Source organism: Dromaius novaehollandiae, chromosome 6 (assembly GCF_036370855.1).
Source record: "Dromaius novaehollandiae isolate bDroNov1 chromosome 6, bDroNov1.hap1, whole genome shotgun sequence".
Taxonomy (NCBI): Eukaryota; Metazoa; Chordata; class Aves; order Casuariiformes; family Dromaiidae; genus Dromaius; species Dromaius novaehollandiae.
Window position 1 is genome coordinate 22865656 of NC_088103.1, and position 24159 is coordinate 22889814.

At 37.8% G+C, this 24159-nt stretch overlaps 1 protein-coding gene across 9 annotated transcripts in view; it reads right to left on the reverse strand.

Annotated features, from left to right (window-relative positions):
• The window catches only part of KAT6B (lysine acetyltransferase 6B), a 128692-nt gene that overhangs the window by 97359 nt on the left and 7174 nt on the right, over positions 1 to 24159 (reverse strand). For all 9 annotated transcript variants that reach the window (XM_064513836.1, XM_026116765.2, XM_026116762.2 and 6 more), the window contains exon 2: positions 22964 to 23858. In XM_064513836.1, coding sequence (XP_064369906.1) covers positions 22964 to 23584 — 621 coding nt within the window. In that variant the 5' untranslated portion in view covers positions 23585 to 23858. The remainder of the gene's footprint in view (positions 1 to 22963; positions 23859 to 24159) is intronic.

Consider the following 24159-nt stretch of genomic DNA (forward strand, 5'->3'; position numbering starts at 1 on the left):
AACGGCTCCCAACAGTACTATAGGATTTTTTATTATTATTATTATTAGTATTATTCCATTTATTTAAATATTCCAGTCATGCTGCTATTAAGAACAAAGTCTCTTCCTGTTAGGAGGCAAAGACTGCTTTTTGGTTGCTGCACCATTAGCACGTGTCAGTTGTCAACCCCCACAGCCAGCACAAACTCCTAGCAATGGGGACTTTTTCCACCAGAGAGGATGCATTTTATTAAAGATAACACACTAGTCAAATGTTTCCAGAAATTTTAACAGATACATGCCAATCAATATGGATGACAGTTGAAAAGGTTCCTCACACATCTGCTGATACAGTTGCACAGTCTGAAGCATCATTCAAATTAAGCTATATAGTCAACTGGGAAAGGAATAGAGAGAAGAATGGAAGGCTCCTCCTCAAAACGTGTACACCTCAATTATGTTTTGAGGTGAAAACCTGAAGTATCTGTAATAGTACACTGTAAGAGTGGAGTGACAAATCAAAACTTATGAATGAAGGTCACTGTGGATCTTGCATGTAAAAACCTGTCTTGAACAAATTCAGGAAGTCTTGCACCACCAACTTCAAAGCCAAGGCCAACACCCCACCTCACTTAGAGCACGGCCACATGATCACCTAAGTACAACAGCATTGAGCTCTGCAGTCAGCATACTTTCCCTGCAGCTTCGCATAAATCTAGTGTTTTATTGAGGATAACTATGACAAGTACGCAGACATAAAAGTCAACCTGCAACAAAGCCTTCCACCAAAAAAAATTTTTTTTTTTAAATGAATACACACATCTATTATCTGGCATTACACGTTCAGTATGCTCTGATTTTTGAGGAAGAAACTAGCCTCTATGGCAGAATCTTGGGCACAAAGCAGGAAGTTTTAGCAGTTCATTAAAAAAATTTAATATTTTTTGTGCAAACCTTCCAAACAATACAACCCTAAGAAAAATGCATTTTTTAGGCATGAATAAGAAGTGAGGCTAGTCTTCAGATCCAGTAATCCATGACCATGAAAATCCCTGATACATCAGTTAAGATCATATATGGATAAAACTGAGGACAACAGCTTGATCCTCTGTAAAGAAATATTACATCATAACCTCTTATGTCCTGGTTAGTTAATATCTTTTAAAGCCAGGTAAATGATTTAAGATGCTAATAGAGAAAAACTTCAATAGATTTATCCACAGGGTAAAATCAGGCTAGTCAATTCTGAGTTATCCACAATTAACAAAATTCCACACTTTTTATTCAGCTGTTTGCAAAACAGCAAACTATAAAGTTTTCATGCATAATCTAGAGAGAAGCCTCCTGCCTCCCCCACACTTCTAATAGGCTCTTGAGTCAGAACCAAGTATTAGGCTCTAAAAACTATTCTCATTTGGTCTTTTGACTCTTTTCAGAGTCAAAGGTTGAACAGTTGAACTTAATAGGCATTTATCTATTCTACTTGATTACAACTTTGGTGTTACAACTCATGATCAAAGACAGACAGTATTCAGATTCAGATCAGAGAAATCCAGCAGCAAAAACCTGAGATCTTGAGCTAACACACTAGCAGATAGCTCCATTCTAAAGCTTCACCTGCACAACAGCCACTGTGGAATTCGCAACATCACATAATGCAGACAGGGTCAGTCCCTTCCAAGGCCTGTCCAAGTTACAAAAATTAAGTACTGCCTACTGTAATTTTCTAGTCATGCATACCCAACTCAGAAAATAAATATACAGTACTCAGGGCCTTGAGCCAGCCATCTTTTAGCTATGTGAATTGATTGTGGAAAGCAGGTAGGAGGTTGGGAGAAGCTAGTGCCAGTGAAATAGAAAGGTGAGAAAAACTCTTCTCCCTCCAGCAGATGAGCAGTCCAAGACTCACTGTTTAAATTTCACGTTTCCTACTTCTCCAAATTATTTTAAGCCAAAACTTAAAATATTTAGCACTGCTAAAGAACCTAATAAAGAACTATGACATGACAGGAAACAGCATGAATTATACTGGGTCCTATACCACAATGGGAAGTAAACTCAGATCATAGCTGGCTTTTTTCCTTCACCTAATTATTAGCAATGAAACCACAAAACCCAAATTAAGATCTTATCCGCTAAGGTCCACCCCCCTTGGGAAGATTCAAGAATGGCTGTACAAAGTAAACCTTGTTCAGCTTGAAGTCTCTGAATTATCTTCATTAATTTAGAGGAAAGAGATCTGCTCATCTTGACACAATCTTTAAGCACTGTTTTACCACCTACCCTATTTGCATTAGTGACTTCCCAGTCAGCACTCCAGAGAAGTATTTGAGCTGATTACAGAAGTAACAAAAAACAGCATACAGTCACTACTGATAGCTCCTGAGAAGTATCCAGTCTGAATACGAACAGGTAAACTGGGCAAGAAGAACCCTGAGTGTTATCTAACTTGAAGTTGGTGTGACCAGATTTAACTTCGATTATTACATAGAGACATAATTGCCACTTCACTGTCATAACTGGATACTCTTTCCCAATGCCTCCTCAGAGATGGTAAGAGTCAAGTATTTCTTACAGCTTTTCTGTAAAGCTTTACACAGATGAGGCTAAATTACAAACACCAACAACCTCGGGGGGGAAAAAAAAAGGGGGAAAAAACCCTCTTCAATGCATTTCTACTACATCAGTAGAAAATCTATGTTTTGTTGTTTTCACAAAGAGGGTTATTTGTTCCAGATTTTGCTACTTTTGGAAAAGCTTGAAAGGTACTTGGAACCTCGGGCTTAGGAATCCAAAAGCCAGGCCTGTAGCATAAATATCAAAACTTCGTCTTTTGCAGTAGTAATCATGGAGGGAACAGGTGCTGGTAGCAAAATATAGACTGTACCAGGTAGATCCATGATGGGATTTAAAAGAGCTGCTAAGAAAAATATTTTTGGAAACTTCTGTTTTATGTATACTAAAGAGTTAAAACTACAAATAAAATATAAAGTTATCTTTTAATACTCTTAAATACTTTTAGTAAATACAGTATTTGTATTTCTACATAAAATTCAGTATATCAATAACCTACTGGAGAACATATGCACATTCACACAGCTTTTTACAAGCAATAGCTCCAATCCTAGGTCGAAATGCAGTTATAAGTCATGCTTCTCTGGTGGCGTTTCTGTCTGCTTCTGTCAGGAGCATCTCTTTGCTTATCAGCCCCAGTTAAGATTTTAGTTATCCTCTCCTACTGGTTTTATACTCTAATAAATCTGTTCTCAATAAAGAATGATATTTAGGCTAGTAAATTAATATATAGTATTTCCTCCTCCTGGTGAAGCTTCTTCCAAAAAAAAGTCACAATTCAACATAAAGTTGTCAGTTTTCCTCAACTGTTGCATTTTAGAGTATTTTTAAAAGTTATCCGAAGAAAGCTGCCTTTGTTAAAGGCTTTACTAAGATCTTTAAGGTGAATGGGACTGGTCATACAACTGTGTAAAGCCTCCCAAATCGTAACCAAGTATAGGCAACGTCTATCTACACTATTTTTAGCTCCATTATATCCACACGAGGAAAAAACAGTGCTATAACCAAGACTGTGTCACTTTAAACTCTGGTATTAGAAGCCAGTACTTTTAGAGTTATCATGTAGCCCAAGTATCTTCAGCCTCACCTCCAATGAGGGTGCAGTCCCTCACAACGAAAAGATACCATTGCACAAGACATTATATTTTGGTCTGGTTTGTCTGCAGAAAGCACTGATCATCAGTTTACCTCAGCAACCTTTCCTAGAATATTTTGCTCAAGTAAATGATGAAAGACTTGATTCTCATAGATTATTCATTAGATCATCACGCAATAGTTAGATGCTAAGCAAACAATTTAGAAAAGTTATTTCTCTCTTTTCCAAATGAGACAGTATCTCAGATCTTCATATACTATAGAGAAGATTAAGTCCAAATCACAGAGCAGATTATGAAAATTAAGGTAGATACTAGCAGAAGTGGAGAGAAACTCTTAGAAAGATACTGGAGTTCAGTGACAACCTTTCAGTAAACTAGAAGTGGAGGGGGGAGATGGGGGATGGGGGAGTGAGGGGAAGAATTCCACTGAGTACAAAAGAAGTTCTTCAGTCTGAGAAGCTATTTCAAACAATCAATTATGATGCAGTGTATTCTCTCTAAGGTTAGTGGTCACCTAAGTGCCATTGTACTTGGAAACTAATTTGCTTATTAAGATAAAGATAGATATTTGGGGTAATCAAAAAAATCTGAAGTCCCTTTCTCCCCCCTCCCCTGCATTTGAAAAACATGCAACATTTGACTGCGGTATTGTTACAAGATCATGGAAAACATTTCATCACCTAGGCCTCCTATAAAGGAGGATATTCAGAATAATGTATACCTATCTTACTATAACTTTGTTTAACAAATATATTTTATCCAACTTAAAACTTCAAACAGATTTTTAATCAGCTTTTTCATTACAATCCTGACATCAAAACATACTTTCAAGTTTTTGGACAATTTCAACAGTAACAGCCCAACAACACCTTTTGAAACTGTATGAAAGGTAGGCAGCCAGTTAGTGGTAGAAATCTATTCTGGATATGTGATTTGAGGGGGCAAAGTGTAAGAAACCAGTAGAATATTGTATGTTTGACAAAGCAAACACCTCCCCACCTCCCCACCCCAAACACTCTTTCGGGAGTGAAGTTATGTTTAAGCAGGCAGGGATGAGGAGCCTAAACTGGGTCTCAGATGCACCCTTCCGCCTGTAATTTACATTAGACAGTATTTTAAACATAGCCCCTTAAGCCCTCTTCTCTTTGTCTGTTGCCCTGAAGAAGAGTCACTGTGGCACCCAAAGACTTCTACTCTATTGCTGAACCTTGCAAGGGGACCGTAATGCCTTGAGCAAGCTGCTCTCTGGAAGACTGCTGAACTATTCAATCCATTACTACATTACAGAAGACAGTGTATTACCCTATTCTGCTAAGCACAGTAATTCAAATATATCCCTTTATATATTGGTGCTATAACACTTTATTCTAATTATATTTTAGCAATTCTATTTCTGATCTACCAGAATTATTCTGAACAAAAACATTCAGAGCCTTACAGAACAGCATTTTCTTGGGTAAAGCTAAACTGATCTGAAGACTTTAAACTTTGGGTTTTTTCTTTTTTTTAATTGAACTTTGTAAACACTAACAACTCAGAAGCATTGTTTTTTGCTACTGCAATACAAATAGTTTAAACTTTATTAGGGGAATACCCTAATTCTCCCTGCCCCAAGTTGTATTAGAAACAAGGTATTAATTTAAATGTGGAAAACTGTCTTCAATAAAAGCAATCTATTTTAAAACCTAGTTCTATCTAAATTGTTTCCAAAAGGGCTGGGAGACAAGTTTACAAGCAAGTTTTGATGGGCAAGTCATCACCTTTAATATGTATCCGCCAATACATCAGGTGCACTCATAGATGTAATCCAAAATAGATTATAGTTCTATTTATAAGCTTTAATAATCAATAGATAGCTTAAACAGTTCTCAAGGCAAGTCTCATCAAAAAACTAGTAACTAGTTTTAACTGGCATTTGCCATATGAGCCAGTAACAAATAAGACTTTCCACACAAAAGAGAAAAACCTTCATTAAGGCAAAGAAACACAAGCAAGTTGCTTTTACACCTCTTTAGTTTCCTCCTCTTTCCCTCCCATTATTAAATTAAAAAGCCTAGTTTCAAATTTTAAAATATCAATGACAATATGGTGACAAAAATCAAAAAAAAAGAGTTTAGTCAAATGCTGAAGACACTGTCTTAATGGATTGCCTTGGTAAATAAAAACATAGAAGGTAGCATCAAGTAAAAAAATTCTTATAGTGGTCCAATGCTCAGTACCTGGAACTAGATTAAATACTCTTTAGCATAGTCTTTGTACGCATTAAATCCAGAATTCAACAACAGCAGAGCAGCTGCTCAGTGACTGGTCTGCACAATTCAATGAATGACAAAAGGTTACCTTAATTCAATGAGATAATCAGCACACATTTACCCACTACCAAGAGTTTTCCAACCATCTGCAAGGCGGCAGAGCTAACTGCCTATAAAACAACTGGCAGCATGCTGACATGGCCTCACGTCCCTCATGTCAAAGAAAATTTATCTCTTAGCAACAGCTAAAAAGAAGCTGAACTTACAGAAATATTTTAGAGGCATCATGAGCCAACAATTTCTTAGTAAGTGATTTTGATTGCTACTGATCTCCAAACAGATGTCTACTCTAATTGGTAAAAATCTATTAAATACACACTAAAAAAAGGTGGTGGGGGGAGAGAAGTTGTCATGGCAATAACAATGGGAGTCACTATAGTTGTGCACATAAAAGACAAAGTTAACCTTATTTAAAACTGCTGGCCTCCCAATGATATCGCTAACAATGAAATAAACAAAAAGTATGTGTTGTGTGGAGAGGAAAAAAAAAATGCTATGAAGGCTGCTGTTAGAAATTGTAAGGTAATACAGGATTCAGCTAAAAACTAATATTTGAGAGGAAAAGCAAAATAAAAGAGCTAAGAGTAAAATTACTTTAGCTCCTAAAACTACTTTAGGATTCCCTCCCCTACTAAGCAGAAGCAAATAAGTTGCTTGCGTTCTCTTTTTCAGTTAAGCCTACTATGAAGGTGTAAATATCTAACTCAAAATTAGAAATACTAAATGTTAAGAGATCAAACTTTACAAATAAGAGCCATACAACATTTCTTCAAAAAGCACTTTCTTTACTGAATTTCACTTGTGATATCACAATATTAAGCAAATTAAAAGAATAGCTAACCACACAGATTAGGAAAGGGAAAAAAGCTCATCCTAAGCTATGGTATTTTTAGTAGTTCTACTCTAGAATTCAAATCTTCCACAGTTCTCTTCATAAACATCCAAATACAATATTGAAAAAGAAACAATGTAATCTATTGAGTTTCAGTTTAACACTAGCAGATTGTAGGCAGTTGTTTGGAACTACATAGAGTAAATTAAACAGGGCATGTTCACACAATGAGGTCTGAACTTCTTTTTTGTTCTAAACAGAACAGAGTTACCAGCTGTCAGTCAAAGTCATTTTCTCAAATAAAAATGAACTACAGCACATTTGCTAACCTAAAAATAGAGATAAATAAGTTTTATTTCTAGCTTAACTCTAAAAGTTATCTATGCTTTTTCCACAACAGGCTACAGTTGCCCATTAGACATGTTGAGAATATTATTTAAGAACGCAAAGTTATCAAAAAGAGAGGAACTAAACAGCTCCCCAGTATACATCTCTGCCAGCACTAGTAGTTAAGAGATGTAAAAGCAAAATCCTTTCAATCTTAGGCTGAAGAGCAGCCCCAATGATTTCCTTAACTTCACCGACAGGAGTACGTCCAGGTAAAACCTTGACTTTAGAGCTGTATAGAAAATGTGTTACATTGCTGATAAAAATCAAACAAAAAAACCACAGCCACCTTTCTAGCAGTGCCATTTTGTCAGCAAAAACAACAAAAAAACACACACCACACTACTGGAACAATAGTCAGTTTCAAAGAGACCACAAAGTACTGTGCTTACTACACTGTACTTACGATGAACTCTGTCCACAAAACGCCCACACGAACCACCTTCCTCCCTTCCCACACGCACCTTTGCTATGGCCACAAACAAAGCTGCCTTCCCCACAACCCCTTCTTACCTTGAAGTGTCTGTGAGTTTTACTCCACTGCCTTTGCAGCCAAAGAGGAGGGTACAGACTAGGGCTCACCATCAACAATCAGAGAGAAGGACGCACTTCTACAGAGGTGTCAGACTGCTACCTGAATGGGTCCCATGCCCATTTACCCCAGATAATCCAAAGGAAATAAGATCTCAAGAATACGATACTGAGATAACCAAGTGATCAACTTGAATGGAAGTACTCCAGTCTTTCATTACTAAGAACAGATGTATATTTCTTCCAGCCCATTCCAAACAGGAGGAACTCCGAAAACACACTCCACCCTTTAAGTCTACCCTTCAAGGTAGGCACTAATACTCACTTTTATTTGTAGGAGAGCATGGGGTGGGGAGAAAGAAAAGGAGGTGGCAAAGAACTACCCATGAAAAACCTCTAACCTTAAAACCAGAGAGGGACACAAGACTTAAGCAAGGAGAGGGTGCAGCCATAGACTATAGTAGGGACTTTGGCTCTCAACTTTGAGCCAAAGACAGACCATCCAGAAAAGCCAGGAAACATCAGCCTATAAACAGGCAGCAAGGTCTATTAGCCAGTATTTGTTTATTGGCTATACGATTCATGTTCCATGCTCCTACAGCAATCCAGTTACCAATGTAATGGTGCAGAAGCTAAGTTTGCATCAACAATTCTTAACTAAGCATAGTATTGAAAGCATAGTAGAAAACAACATGAAACAAATAGGGCAGGGTTTATAGCTACCTGCATCATTCTGCTCTGCTCAGAGCATCTCAAGTGCTTAAAAACAATGTTCGTGCAAAGGTTTTTTGTTTGGCTGGTGTTTTTCTAAGCCTGCCTTCCTAAGGAAACATACTTGCAGGATTCTGTTACCAAACCCACAAGCAGCTTTTTACCTTGCTCATCAGCTTTCAGCCAAGTTTGTCAAATGGTCAAAGCCTAGGCCTCAAACATACTGACATTTCTCCAAGTTTTATAGAAAGTGACAGGTAAGTGGGAAAGACCAAATCAAGGTCACTCCAGTTAGAGAATACACAAGTAGTCATCAACTATAAGCCCTTCCATCAGCTATCACATGGTTCCTATACCAGCTGGCCAACAAAATGAGCTCTGTGATACACATGGGATGTACAGGGTCTTACCTAGCCAGCAAATGCATACAAAGGAGAAAGCTTAGGACACATTGCACAGGGAGACTTTGGGGGAGATGTGACGGACCTGGGATACTGCTAGGTTACCGCAAGGGATACAGAATACAAACCCAATGGAAGCCAGGCTTTTATTAGTTACCATATTTCTAAACAGCCCAGTCTTTTCTTAAGCAGTTTATATGTATTTTATACCATTTGAACAACATTTTGCTAAATAAGCTAGTCATTTTCTTGACTTTAATGATGTAAAAGGCATGTTACAGAACATTCATGCCTCAGGAACAGCATGTAAAGGTTGCCGGCTACAGGTAGGAATTCCTTCAGGAGATTTGTTCTGTTTGAGTGACGACAGGTAAAAAGAGATAGCAGTTGGAGTTCTATTTGAAATAATACTAGAAAACTTCAGCTTGCAATTCCATGCATCTTGTTTCTCCACAGCGCCTTTTGCTGTTACTGTAACCAAATAACACTATGACAAGACCTGTATTTTCAAAAAGACTGTTACCAGAGGAACCATTGTAAGTCACTGTAAGTTAGGCAGAAAGGACTGACTAACCAACACAGAACTGCAGAAGGAAATAGTCTTTAAGTGTATGTGGATAACAGTAAAGAATTACTTTTTTACTAAAAAAAAAAAAAAAAAAAAAAAAAAAAAAAAAAAAAAAAAACCACACCCTTCCAGATAGCAAACAAGTCAACCTAAGAGCAGATTCAATAAACTGTATTACTGCAAATGAATGTCTGCTACAGATCAGGTTAGTAGAGGAGCAGAAATTTAAGTTTTTGTTCTCCCAAAAGCTTGAAATTAACAGGAATCAAATCTAGTGACAAATATCAGAAAACAAACAAGAGTAGATTGCAAAAGTTAAAGATTACAGAAGTAGCTCTCACAGCAAATAGTTCTTATACTGAAAGCTCTTCCTCATCTAATGAGAGGCTACTCAAAAGAACAGGCCAAGTACACCCTTTATTAGAAGGGGTGGAATGGAAGTTCTAGTTTTGGCTTCTCACATGCATTTATGCAAGACAGCACCCTCACTTCATATAAACCTTTTTTCTCCCAAGCCATCACCTCCTGACAACTTGTACCCACTGTGTCATACTTCGTATTTTCCACAAATAGGAGCAACCTCTAAATTCTTCAAAGTAACAAAAAGAAAAAAGCCACAAAAAAAGACAACAGTAATGTTCATTTCTAATGTTAGTCTACAGCCAAGACACTTAAAGAAAAAAGCACCAAACAAAACCCAAAAACAAACAAATAAAAAACTGAAAATATCTTCCCTCCATTTCTCCCCCCCTCACCCCCCCCGCTAAATTAACTTTGGTCCTGTCTGTCCTTTCTTTCAGAATGATGTTTTTCAAGGTTAGACTGTCAGTGCTCACTGTTGCCAGCACAACCTTACGCAAGGCTTACTGTAGTCCTCAGTCTAGTATTAAATAGAAGTTCATTTCTGTCAAGTTACAGCATTTCTGTTCAATTAGTGACACCACATTTGATCATGTCAGATTCACCTCAAGTTTCCAAAAAAATTAATTGCAAGCAACAGAAGAGAACCTAGATTTCAAACACTTTAATCAGAGGAATTTATGGATCTACAACTTGGAAAAGTGTCCCCTATCAGTCATGGAGATTTAAGAGTCAAATGTACCAAAATATTTGATTTAAAATATGTATAGTTATTTCACTTACAGATGACAGAGCACACCTGAGCTAGCCAAGTCTTTGTTCATATTTCCTTTTTCTGCTCAGAAATCAGTCCGAAATCAGTCCTTCAAAGTCAAAGCAAAATGAATAACAGCATGTGTTGCCTATAGACCCCCAAACAAGTTTTTCTTTTACTAAAAAAGGAAGTATTACTGATTTTGTGTCATAGTTTTTATGTAAGACATGCAGAAACTATCAGAACCTGAAACAGGCAAGTATAACAGGCTTAAGAACAAAAGAAAAAAAAAAAAGAAAAAGCAGCAAGCCACACACAGACAGACAGACAAGCATTCAAAGGAATACCCTAGCTCTGTACGAGAGCTAGAGTTCTCATGTTCTTTTTATTGCCGGGATGCAGCAAATGTTGATTTATGAAAGGTCTGTTTCTGACTAGACAGGGGCTATGAACATTTACTCCATATATTTAGATGTCAAGTACTAAGAAGGGAGGTTGGGGGAGGTAGGGAAGGAAGACACCAAGCACAGAAAACCAGACAGGAATTACTCTCAACAAAATCCACCCCCACCAAAAGTGACTACTGGGATATATTTGGGGATAGGGGGGAAAGCAAAAGGAGAGAGCAAATTCCTTCAATGTTTTATTTTTCCTAATAAATAGATTCTTAGCATCTCACATGTTTGGAATTGAAAACACTTTTGAACCTCTCTACAGAAATGCTGACAACATACCTGCAAGATGAGCAGCTACTCACTTGTTTTTAAATGAAATTCATGAAAGCATAAAGAAGTTAAAAGAACTGCCCATCATCATATAAACTGGAAGTGGCAAAGACCAAAACACAATTCATGTTTTCAGATTTCTGGTCCTTAAATAGTTTCCAATAGATTTGAAGCAGAAGGGCCAACTGAAGCCAGGAGTTTCCTTAGCAGCTACTGTATTCCATGTTTTCTCCAAGGTAGAGCATTTTTGACTTTTAATTGAATGAGAATGAAATCAAGTATATGGGTGGCTATAGTGGAAGCTATCACCTTTAACAATGTAGTAGTATAAAATTTGTTTCAAGACGACTTAGAACCATTAAAGAACATAACTACCAATAATTTCCCTTTCCTCAAGCAGTATAGCAGACAGGCATGTCAAGTGACCTGACACTAAGAACTCTTTCCTGCTTGTCACGCACCTCTTGGGAATATAATTTTTAAATGGCCACAGAAGAACAAGTCACTGGTTTCTAAAATAGTGTGAGCTCCAATACTATGCCATGCAGTTAAACATATGCATATGCAAGTGCAGTAACAGATTGGTCCATATGCACATAGCATGCGCTGCTACCTAACAGATGAGACTCTACCCTGATGAGTGTTTTTCCTCCAATCATTCCTTGACTGATTTATCTACACTTCTTAGAACTTCAGAAAATGTCTATTACTTGCATCTAAATGAAAGCTTGCTTCGCTACGTCAGCAGAGCATGTCACCAAACATGCGACAATAAATAGGATTTCTACTTTACAAATTTCCAGTATTAAAGAAGCACTAATTTTTTTTTTTAATTAATATCTTAGTGACACTCACTTTTTATAACTGGTTAAAGAGTGAAAAGAAGAGAGCTGGAGAGTTCAAAGCAGAGCAGAAATAATCAGATCAGAAAATACCATGTGTATGTACAAGCCCCATTATGTATTCTTACAAGCCTCAGTGAGTATGTTTATAAACTGACTAATAACCAAATATTTATTCATAAGAGTCAATACCCTGTCCTCCTCTCCCACTACCGCTAGCTTCCTTGTTAACCTGACTCCTACAGCAGGTTTGCTAGTGTTTACAAGATAAAAGAGCAGCAACAAAGTAGGAAATCAAAGCTGAGTGCCTTTTAAATTAGGAACGGAAGGAAGAGAGAGAGGGATGCAGCTGCCATTTTAAGCATAGAACTTGTTTAACTAAGTTCAGTGATTGAAGTGGAGATTATTTTTGCCTTGAAAATTTATTAGGCTTATCAGACGTTGCCTTTTTCATCACCTTTTAACTATTTCTGTATAACCACTTGGCTAACTGCTGCTCATTATCCACCTATCCTAGGCACTTTAGAGAATTCCATCTCACAGTGCTTCAAGTTCAGTGTTATCCACATTTTTACAGCTCAAAATTAAGACAACAGTTCAACCAGCTTGATAAAAGGCATCCATGTAAGATAACGATGGAATTTAAATGAAGCCTAGCAGAGTTCAGTCCCAGTCTCCTGTATATAAAAGTCCAATGACTTCTAGACTCCCTAAAATCTAGAAATAAGAACTCCAGAACACAGAAATCAGAACACACACTTTTCTTAAAGCGACATACAGAATGCCCTCATGAAACACAAACTTAAAAGAGTGAATTTTCCAGGGATGAATGATTTTCCCCAGATGAAGTTTCTCTCTCTCAAACTTTTTTAGCTCACGTTCTGGCTATTTGGTGTAGCTATCTGCAAATCTTTGACATCACAGGCTTTCATGAAGAAACTGTACCTTTTGCTCTATTAGCCAGTTAGAAGACACAGACAAGCTTTCAATCTGGGTTGAAATAAGAGAATACCACAGGCTGAGAGACACTTCTGGAGCATCTGTTCCAACCTACAGCTCAAAGTAGGATCAGCCTCAAATGTTTCTTCAGGTTGCTCAGGGCCTCACCTAACCAAGCTTTGCCTATCTCCAAAGATGGAAATTCTACAGCAACTCTGAGCCCTTGTTCCACATCTCACCCTCCTTACTATGGACGGTTTTCTCCTTCATCTAATTGGAATTTCCCCTGCTGCAACTTGTTCCAGTTACCTCTCATCCTTTTGCTGTATATCTTTGAGAACAGGCGGACTACCTTCTCTAAAACCACCCAATAGATAGTGCTGAAAAAAGGTGCTTTAACAGGACTTTCCCATGCAAAGACAAATTTAAAAAAAAGTCTACATATCTATGAATTTTTTATTTTCACTATACTTCTTTCAAGTGTTAGATGTAACTACTCATTAGTTAAGGACAACCTCTACTCAGCATCTGATGTGTGCCACAGACACTTGTGTCTCTCATTGAATCAGCTGCACATCTAGCTAGTTAGTATTGCCACAGATACACAAACATTACATAAAAATTAATTCCTAAACCTACAAGCGTTCTTATCACCACTGTGGCATAAAGCAAAGATCTGAATCTGAAGCCAACCTCAAGACACTGCTGGAGACTAAGTTAAACGCTGGGCAACATATGAAAGATATGTGGCAACCTTAGTATCGCAGTTTATGCTAGCCCCCACTTCTATTGAGGATTCTACCTAGATGAGGAAACATCAGTCATGACACCCAGACAACTTTGCTGTGATCATTCAACTTCTCCTGTGCCAGAGTCCCAGTAGAAGTCTCAAGCCTACTCCACTGTTGAGAAAGCAGGAATTCTTACATGTTTGTACCTATATCTACATAAGACACAAGAGTTAAGATTTTACAAACCCACAGAGTTTTCTTCCAAGGTTTGCGCCCCCTCCTCCCCGCCCCAAACACACACACACACACACACACACACACACACACACACACAGAGGTAACAGCTTCTCAAGTCACAATAATCTGCAATAGCAGAATGTTTCTCACCTAAACCTAAACGCAGCAGCCCTAGAGTGATCTATGCAGAAATCCCTTTGACAGTTTACACTGTTCGTATTTCAGAATACTGCCTGGTGCCAGCTAATTAAAAACTTTGAGCTCTTCTGCATGAACTTGGAGGACAAAATAGTAACAACAACAATACTAACTGAAGTAACACCAGGTATATGCTCCCTGAATAAGGAGTCACATAAGCAGACAGAAGAGCGAAGGAGGAAGAAGCAAAAACAAAACAAAACCCCACAATTTTGATTCAGATTTATTTCAAGCAAAACTCTATTTTCAGCAAATTATTATGAATATACTAAAGACATGCCACAAAACTGCAGTAAAACTTTGGGTCGGTATAGTACAGTGACGCTCAGACTGCAGGTCTAGTTTTGAGAAAGAATAAGGGGAGGGGAAGGAAGAATCTAGTCAGTTAGATATTCTTATTAAGAAGTTGTATATAAACAGATATCTTCAAGAGAGCTTAAAAAGATCCCAGAATGGCCCCATTCAGCACAGTGGTAATACTAACTGGTACTCTGAAACAACAGTCTAGCATCTGTATTTCTAGAAAATGAAATGGTTGCAAATAACTACCATTCAGCTGCTGCTAAGCGACACTAGGACATTTCAGGAAAACACAGACACACACACAGACACAAATCCTGTCAAGCACAGGATCCTGCCACAGCCTAAGGTCATGTCCTGTCCTATCAGAAAGAGTCAGCCTATAAGTCCTGGTGGACAGAGCACACGTGGACATAGTTGAATGTATCTGCACATCTTGTTGCAAAAGCAGTCACTGATCAGAAAGTCACACACAAAGTATTTTTATCAGTTAAAACTCACCATTGCCTCACTGCCCCCATAACAGACCCTTGAATTGTTCTAAATCGATAGTTCAACAACATTTCTAAAAGCAGAACTAGTCTGCATTTTGGAAATAAAACGATGGCTAGAGTCACTGAATGTAACTACAATACACACACTGGTAACTCTATTCTTATTTTTGGTTTTCTTAAGTGGTAAGCTTCTGTACTTGTAGAAATTCTGTTTTAACATACTCTTATTTGTATTCACACTCAAAATTTTAATCTATATCAAAATAAACACAACACAGACTCCACAGGCATCTTTACCAAACCATTAACAGAACAAGTCACAGTCCAGTGTGGTTGGGTTCCTACTTTATCATCAGCTATATGCACTTCCTAGTCTGCTGAACTTCAAGAAATCAGAAAAGGTTAAATGCTTTGTCCAACCTGCCCATCGCCAACAAAAGTTTATCACCTTAAGTCAGCAGGACTTGCAATTTTAAGTTGTTTAGCAAACTCAAAGGAAATTCCCATTACTAAGCTTCTGACTTTGAAAGTATTGGTCAGGCCTACTAAGTTTGGAAACATAAAAGCAATTTAAGAACTACTTACCCTCATTATATCTAGCCACTTAAACACTGGAGAATCACAACTACAAATTCACATTTCTGATAGCAATTTAGCAAAATTAACAGACACCAAAAGTGGTGACACTGCAACCTTGCACTATATTAGCAACACTTCTAAATGGAGAAAGTTTTCAAGCTGAGCTTTTAAGTTTAGGTTAAGTTATTTAAACACTTTAGGCCATTTAATCTAGCTACAGTCATGTCTGTTATCCACAATTCTTATTTCTCTAACTGCCAGAACAAGGATATCATTTAGCAAGGCAATACAGTCCATACTATAAAGAATGTCATGCTACGTCACTAGTATCCAGAGGAAATCATACTAGTTTAATGATTTGTTAGGCTCTTAACAGCAAGCCACCCAAGGACAGCACAGGATCTGTTGGCTAAGTGGTGCCTTATTTTACGCACTTCATTCTCAAAACTCTACAGTTTCACAATCATTGCCATAACAGTATTGTTCCAGGACACACAAGTAAGCAATTCTCCCAGTTCTGTTCCAGAAAGTTGCAAGGCAGAAGGCTCAAAACAGACCCTCAAAATCATAGGGAAAAAAAGATTCTCTCCTTTTACTTGCTCAAATATAGTCCTGCATACAGAGGAGAAGAGTTGTCTTTTGAAAGAAGCTACTAAAAAGATCACAAATGCATTCAAAGTCACACAGAAAAGGCTTTTAAATCATTTGACCGAGTAACGCTTCTCGTTAGAAATGCTAGTTTGACAATGCTTATTCATTCATTCAAAAAAAAAAAAAAAAAAAAAAAAAAAGGTCTTTCGCAACTTTCAACTGTCAGACTGGAAAACTACGTCTGATCAGCAGTTGATTTACACTCCAGCGATCTTACACATTAAGAAAAAATTATCTATCAAGAAATTGCAGAGAACTTCAACTGCAAAGTACCAAGATTTTTCATGACTTGTTCTACAACTGAGTGGCTGCGGCACGAAGAAACAACATGGAACTAATATCACATTCCAACTGCTGCAGAATAAACACCAAAGATTCACAACTACAAAGATGGTTGAACATTAGCAAAAAAAAAAAAAAAAAAAAAAAAAAAAAAAAAAGAGAGAGAGAGAGACACTTAAACTAAGGCAGGTGAGGATACAGCACTGAGAAAATATCCAAGGCAGTTCTCCTTAATTCTAGGGGCAGAATTCTGTTCTTTTCATACATTAGGAAAAAGTCTTGACAAAGGAGGCATCTCCAAACAGAGAGAGGGAGAACAAGCAAGTAAAAAGTAAAACCTCTAATTACAATTTAAGGATCAAATATCTTCCCAGTTTAGGCAGGAGAGTTCATAGAAAGACTGTAGATGAGCAAACATGAACAGAACTGCTGCAACTATGCAGGTGGGTTTTTTTAATTTTTTGTTTTTTTAAAACTCACTGCTGTCAGTTTCAGTACAGGACTCTCCACAGTATATCACATCAATTATTTTATTTTGAAAAGAAACTATCTAGATAATCAATTTTTAGCAGTCCTTAGAATTAAATGGGTTACAAGACAGGTTTGGAATTGCTCCTTAAAATAAGCTAGAATTATGCGTGCATCATCTGGAGCTATGTTCCTAGGCTTAATATCCAGCTTTGAAAAAAGAATGAGTTGGGTCTCCCCAGACAGTCCTACAGGAAACTGCAAACAGATGACATCTTTCCAGAAACTAAATTTGCTAACATCAGAAATGAGAATTCAAACTTCCCCTATCAAGAAGGAGCAGGCCAATCTAGTTTAGGAAAAAAACAGTTTTTAATTCCCTTCCCACCATAGAATTCAGGAAAACTTCCACAGGCATATTTCTCAGTTCAATCAGAACGTGTTGAACTGTAAGATACCAAGAAAACCCAAGAGATCCTGGTATCTATTTACAGTGATATGAGCTGCTTCTCCAGAACATGGGATGACAAAGCTTTTCCATTTCAGTTTTAAATACTCAGAAGATGGCATAAGGCATTCTCCAACTTCTGATAAGCCCCAGGATCTTGAGTGTGAATAGAAACCATTTGGAAGCATCTATTTGGCTTCTGCATAGATTTGGTACTTGGAGCATTTCAGAAATTGCAGGGATAGCCAAGAAACTGCAGGGAGCAGCAACATTTAATGATCATCTCAAAAGTTCAAGGACCAGAGCTAGAGACACTGAGGTGCAGGCTAACCTTCCAAGAAATTCAGGTGTGTCTTGTGAATTGAGACAATGAGAAGCACAAACTTAGGAGTTCACTTTTGCCAAGTAACGATAACATTCCTGAGTCACTTGTCAGCATAAATAAATTACAAGGAGAAAAGCACTGGCTGTCTCTACAGTGGTATTTAATGGACTGAGACAGTTGGGACATGGAAAGAAAAAAAAAGAGAGGAAAATGAAAGGTAGGCTTCATCTACAGTCTCCTCAGCATGAGCACTGCAGACTCTCTCTTGTAGAAACTTGCCTATCACTCCATTTTCATTCTCAGACTCAACCCCAGGAGCACAGTCTTCATGTAAAGTCACCTCCAAAGTTAGGCAGTGGGAATATTGCCTTAAGTGTAAATCAGTAAGATGCATTCTGTAGCCCTTCCTTTCTGCCTAGCTTTTCTGTTTCTGCTCAGTGGAAAGTTTAGAGGCCAGAGGGGAGAAGGTAGAGCAAGCAAAGAAATCTCAGCCAACAGTCTCCTGTTGCCTTCCCACAGGAAGGCAGGAAGCTGAGGAGCAGAGCAGGGAGGAGCTATGGTTGCCAAAAAATTCACTATAGATTGGCCCTTTGCCTAAAAGACAGAAGGAGAAACACCCAGTGTCTGCACTGCCACAAGCTACATCCCAGAAAACTGAAATCCAACCCATGCCAAGTTACACTTTGAAAAGCTAAACGGACATAGGCCAGTGAAAGCAAAATTAAACAGGAGTTCAAAGTATGAAAAAAATAAAACTGTTTGTTTTTGCACAAACACCAACTTAGAAAGACAAAATGAAAGTGAAATAAAAGAAAAAAATTTTTCATGCCAAGAATCAAATGGAAACAATCAATATGCAGTTGCTGAGCTTTTCAAAAGGGTGTCCAGGAGAACCATGAAAGCACAAGAAAAGTAGGTATCAAATGACATTCTGTATCTTTCAAATTATACTTGAAGTATTAAGTATATCAAGCAAAAGATGTAGCCACTGAGATACACTACACAGGCCCACTGTCCTCTGAAATGTTAGACAAATGGCCAACACCCCTTCATTTTTTTTAAACTAAGTTTCTCCTTTTAAATAGTGTTTAAAAATAAGCAAGTAAAATCCTGTCTACAGCAAAGAAACATATGCTTTTTCAGGTTTGCATCCACACTGCATTTGCACTCAGCTAGCTAACTCATGGGGCTGGTAGGTTTCGTACAGTTTCCAAATTGCAGAACCTTCTTAGTGCTTATCCAAGAAACAAAGAACAAGGAACACACATGGAAAATGTCACTAAACACAGCTGTTCTACCATTAACCCCATTAAATATAAATTAAATATCCATTACATCATTTAATGACTTTAAGATTAACTTTTAAATACCACTTTTTTGCTGCATTTCCAGAAGTATTTTTTTAATGCATCAAAAGGCTTATACAAAAACTAGATACTGCTAAACATGTTCAGGCTCATTTCTCCCCTCTGTTCGCACCCTTTCCTACTATGTTTTCAGTTTTTACACTGCATTTTCTGTTTAACATACTAGCCCTTTTCAGGAGATGATGGGTGAGAGGTGTGAAGCGTGAGAGATGAGACGTGTATGCAAGATACCCTGAACATAAGGAAGAACACATAAGAGCAGTTAAAATTGATCTTGCACACTTCACTATATTGCAATGCATAGTTTTAACAAACTACTGAGCAATAAGTTTCCTTCTTTTTCTGCTTATGATTTTTTTTTAGTTGCAGGAAAGAAGAAATAACATTTAAAGTTTTATCCTAACAAATGTCTCTGTTTTCAGTTTTCATTTGTTGTCAAGAAGGCTTTGCCTCTGGCTAAAGGTTGGTCAATTCCTTTAACACACCAATTAATTTAACACTTTAGGACAGATGCTTACCTAATATGGATAGATAACTTGAGTCAAAGCACCATTTTAAAGTAGCCACCAGAACATTTAGGACAACTGTGAAGTCCTTTTGAAATTTAATTTATGCTGCTCATCATGTTTTATACCATGTAAAGCCATGTACATGATATAATACCATACCATGCACAGAATGTATAGTTCATGACAGCTATTTGACTTTCTGATTAGATCTGTCCTTCCCATGAGCCTTGTACCTGCATCTCTTCATATAGGAGTGGAAGAGCAAACCTGCACACCAAAGGGAATGGAAAGGGGTGGGGAAACATAAAATTTAAACAGCTGCACTACATTCTTCTGCTTCCTGTAACTGGGAGTTGACATGCCTTTGCACAAATTCAGAAGCACCAAAACACTACATTTGAAGGAAACAAATGGATTTTTAAACAAATGCTTCCTTTCAGGCCTATAGAGAACAGGAAATAACACATGATAATTGCATCTAGTTACAGCAGCATTAGCTTGTGCTATATCTACTCCTACTGAAACAAGCAGACTGCATCTAGCTGTTTTGAATCACCAATGGGGTCAGAAGACAAGAGTTAAGCAGCTCCATATCATTGCCACCAAAAGGAAAGGTAGCACATCCAGCTCTCTCTTCCACACGAGCATTTCGTCGTGCAAAACACTGAACATTCCCACAGTCAGGCTCCAGGTCTGCAAAACTAACTTCAACCATTACTGAAGTTCAATTGCATTACGGCAGTATCTATCTTTTTGTTGCACTAGGTGCTCTAATGCCTTAAAAGAAACACAGGCAACATTGGGTCTCTTCTGACCACCTCCTGCTCCCTCAGGAAGGCAGGCTCAGGGTCTGCATTTTGCACTGCAAGTGTGAAAGTTGAGCTTGCCAAAGGGGGTACTCTGAATAGATACAGGCTTCAAATGCACTAAATCTTAAATGTCTCATCCTGATGAGACGTTAATTATACATAAAGATCAAAATAACTCAAAAAAAAAAAAAAAAAAAGACAGCTTTGTAGTCATCTGAACAGATTTCTGCACACACACCTCTCTCCCCACTGAAAGTCAACAGAATCAACAGAACAGATACTTCAACTTCACCTCTAGTATTAAAAAAACCTCTTACTTGAGCCAGCTACATAAACCGTCAAATAAAGAAGCTTTAAAATATACTGATTTGTTCCAAGTTTAGCCATGCCTGAGAGATGCTACTTGGCTACAGTTTATTGCATCAAATTCAATAAATAATCTTTACATACCCTATACCGCCACTTAAAACTATTTTTACTTAAACTACTGTTAAAAATAGCCTGACAGTTTTCCTGAAGTGTTGTGTTGTTCACTCATGAATTACCACGAATGTCAAATCAACATTCAGTAACATCCCAATGAACAAGACAGACCCATTTACAAGGTTAGTTTTAGAACTGTCCTTTCTTGAACTATATTCAAAGGCCATATAGTTTAAAGACCAGCATCTATCCTGTATTTAAGCCAGGTCTACACATTTGCCCAATAATCTGCTTCATAACTAAGACAAGTAAGTAGCACACTTGAGGACATGCACTTCACTGAAATTCAGCTGCTGATTTGCCAATCTTACACTCTTTTCTAACATAGAAATACTTTTGATGTATGCTATACAGTTTTTAAACACACGAGTCACACTGTTAATTTTGAGGCACCCAAATGAAAGCTTATTTCTTGCCAAAGCACTTGTTAGAGAACAGATTTGTTTGGCTAACTTCTGAAAGACAGATTTATCCTATACCAGTATTTCAGTATGGCAGCAACGGCTTTTTCAGCACCATGACCCAACTAGTGCTTCTAGTGATAGATGCCAATCACCATGGTTAGACTATCAGGGGAGACTTCCCCCCCCCACTCCAGACAACTCACATGAAGCACCGCTGCATTAAACTGTCTTGGTTTCTCAGTATTCCAACTTTCAAGTTTTTCATTCTACTGTGGGCTATCAGAACTACAGAAGAATCTCTGAAACTACTTAAATGGTAGACAGCTTTATCACTACAAGTAATTAAATCTTTACAGTGAATGGTTACACCAGTAATTGCACAGTAAGCAGCAGTCCTGAATTCCCATTCTGGTTACTAAGCATGAAGCTGCACACATCCTTCAAACATATTGGAAGTCCAATTTGATAGAAATCCACATGTAAGAGCAATTGCATTTAGGATATGCTTAGGAAATTCACAAAACAATCAACCTACATGTACCAACACTGGTATTTTCAGGCCTCAGACAGTTCCACAGTCTAGCTGCTCTTGTAGGTTCCACTAAATTCACTTATAACAAAAGAATTTTCCTCTCTCTGCCCTTTGACTCCTTACAATCAGCTGAAGAAAGGGCATGAACAAAAACCACCGTGAATTTGTAGGAGGAGATGCTAATAGCAGCACTATAATGACAAAATAATCTGGCTTATTAAATGCCAAAAACAACTTCCAACTAACTTTACCACCCAGTAGTTCAAAAACTAGAAGTATTCTGTTTTAAATAATTTAATTCAAGTAGAATAACTTGCTTCATTTCAAGTACACCGAAAATCCAAAAAACACTTCACACTAAATGAGGAATGACTAAAGAATGCTTAGAGATGTGCCTTTGACACTATCCTTTCAATATGTATGTATATCCTATATGAAACACTGATCAACACTCCTCCCCCGGCTCCCCCAAGGGCTTAGACCCTGTGATTAATTAACCTGGAAACAAGGGCCAAACTATGGCAGAAAACATGTAGGAAGGCAAAAGAAATTGAAATAAGAGGATTCTGCAGTTAACCACAATATGCCCCTCTGACATCTTCACTTACATGCCCAGGATACTTACATTAGCTCCAGTTCCCTTAACTGCAGTCTTTATGCTAAGCCTATCTACATTAAAAAAACAAAAATAAAAAACAAAACACACACACTAACAGAGTCTTAAACATCAAGAGTGCTACTGGTAGTATTTCAATTTCAGCTGGTGTTAGAACCACAAGAAAATCAAGCATGTCCAGGAAGAAAGTGAAGGTAATATGCTATAGACAGATTGCAGATTTCAAGAACACCAGTCCACCACACAGATAAGACAAAGAACAGTTTCATACCCAGAAGAGAGCACACATTTGTATTCTTCCCTGCTGCTTTTTACCTACTGGAGACTTCTGTGAGCAAACTATCCAATACAGAATGGCAGGACATAGCCAGCTAAGTTAACTTCACTTTTCAGAACTGATTCTACAAGGAACTTTGACCTGTATCCTCACTTACACACATTTATACAGGTAAATAAACAAAGAACAAGAAGAATCATTATTTTTGCATTACTACATTTGCTTTCATTTTCCAACTTACCTGGTCTTTTTCATGGGGTAGAAGGCTGACAGGTGGAAGAGAAGCTGGGAAAGCACTGGAATATTTGGGAGTTCCTGTGCTTTCCAAACTGCCATAATTCACCCTATACTGAGGTCCATCCTTCAGTAATCTCCCATTGTTCACTGCACGTTTGGCCCCCAGACGCAATCTCTGCTGAAAAGCAGGATTGTTGAAAATATTTGCTAGATCATTTTGACTTCTCAAATACTTTTCTATGTTTTTTAGGGAAGAGCCATTTGGTTCTTGAAGCCCTTCAATTGCTCTTCTTAAGAGTTTATTCCAATCCACATTACGAAGCTCATTACAAGCTCCTCTAGGTCCCTTAACAGATTTAGGAATAGCGCCAGGTTTAACAGATGAAAACCGTCCAGGATTATCTGGGTCCTTGTAGGATGCAAGGCCTTTATTGGTAACTTTAAGAATAGAACCATCTTGAACACTAAGTTCCAATTGTTCTGAAACAGTCTTCTTATCTAATCCATGGGAAGCACAAACAGCATGACATATTCTCTCTTCAGATGGTCTTTGCTTTTGCTTTTTAACTTTCTGTATAGCTTCAAGAATCCACTCCGTATAAAGTGGGTTGGCAAGTTTTACCATGATTGACCAGTAATTGCTTCCAGCCAAGAGTTACCCATAGAGGTTCTTCCTTATCCCTTTAAGAAGTCTTTCAGAGGCTGTTCACACCTCAAAAACAAATCAAAGGATTCCACATGCTGTTTGGATGCGTCTCAAAAACATCCATCCTAAGGAGTCAGAAAAGGCAGCGAAATATCTGCTGACTGAAACTTGTAATTACTTTGCCTCAATGGAAGGGTAGAAAGGATTCATTTGTGATGGTACTGGTATATCCTTAAAGTAAGTTCAGTTCAACCTTCAAAAGAGAAAGAAAGAGGCAAGAGAAGAACACAGTTAATGCTGCAGTACTTAAAATAAACAAACAACAGGCATGTATTCATACCGTAGATACTGCAGAATGCAAACCCTCTGTGAGACTATCCAAAATCCATCTGAATTTCCTCCCCATGCCAAACAAGTGGCCATATAAACCTTACGTTTCTTATCACATTCAGCGGATTTGGCTTCCCAGAATTCCATCAGCCTACTATCGACTAGTCGGACAATTTCTATTCAGCCAAACATCTAAAAACATTTTCCAAAACACAAACTGCCTA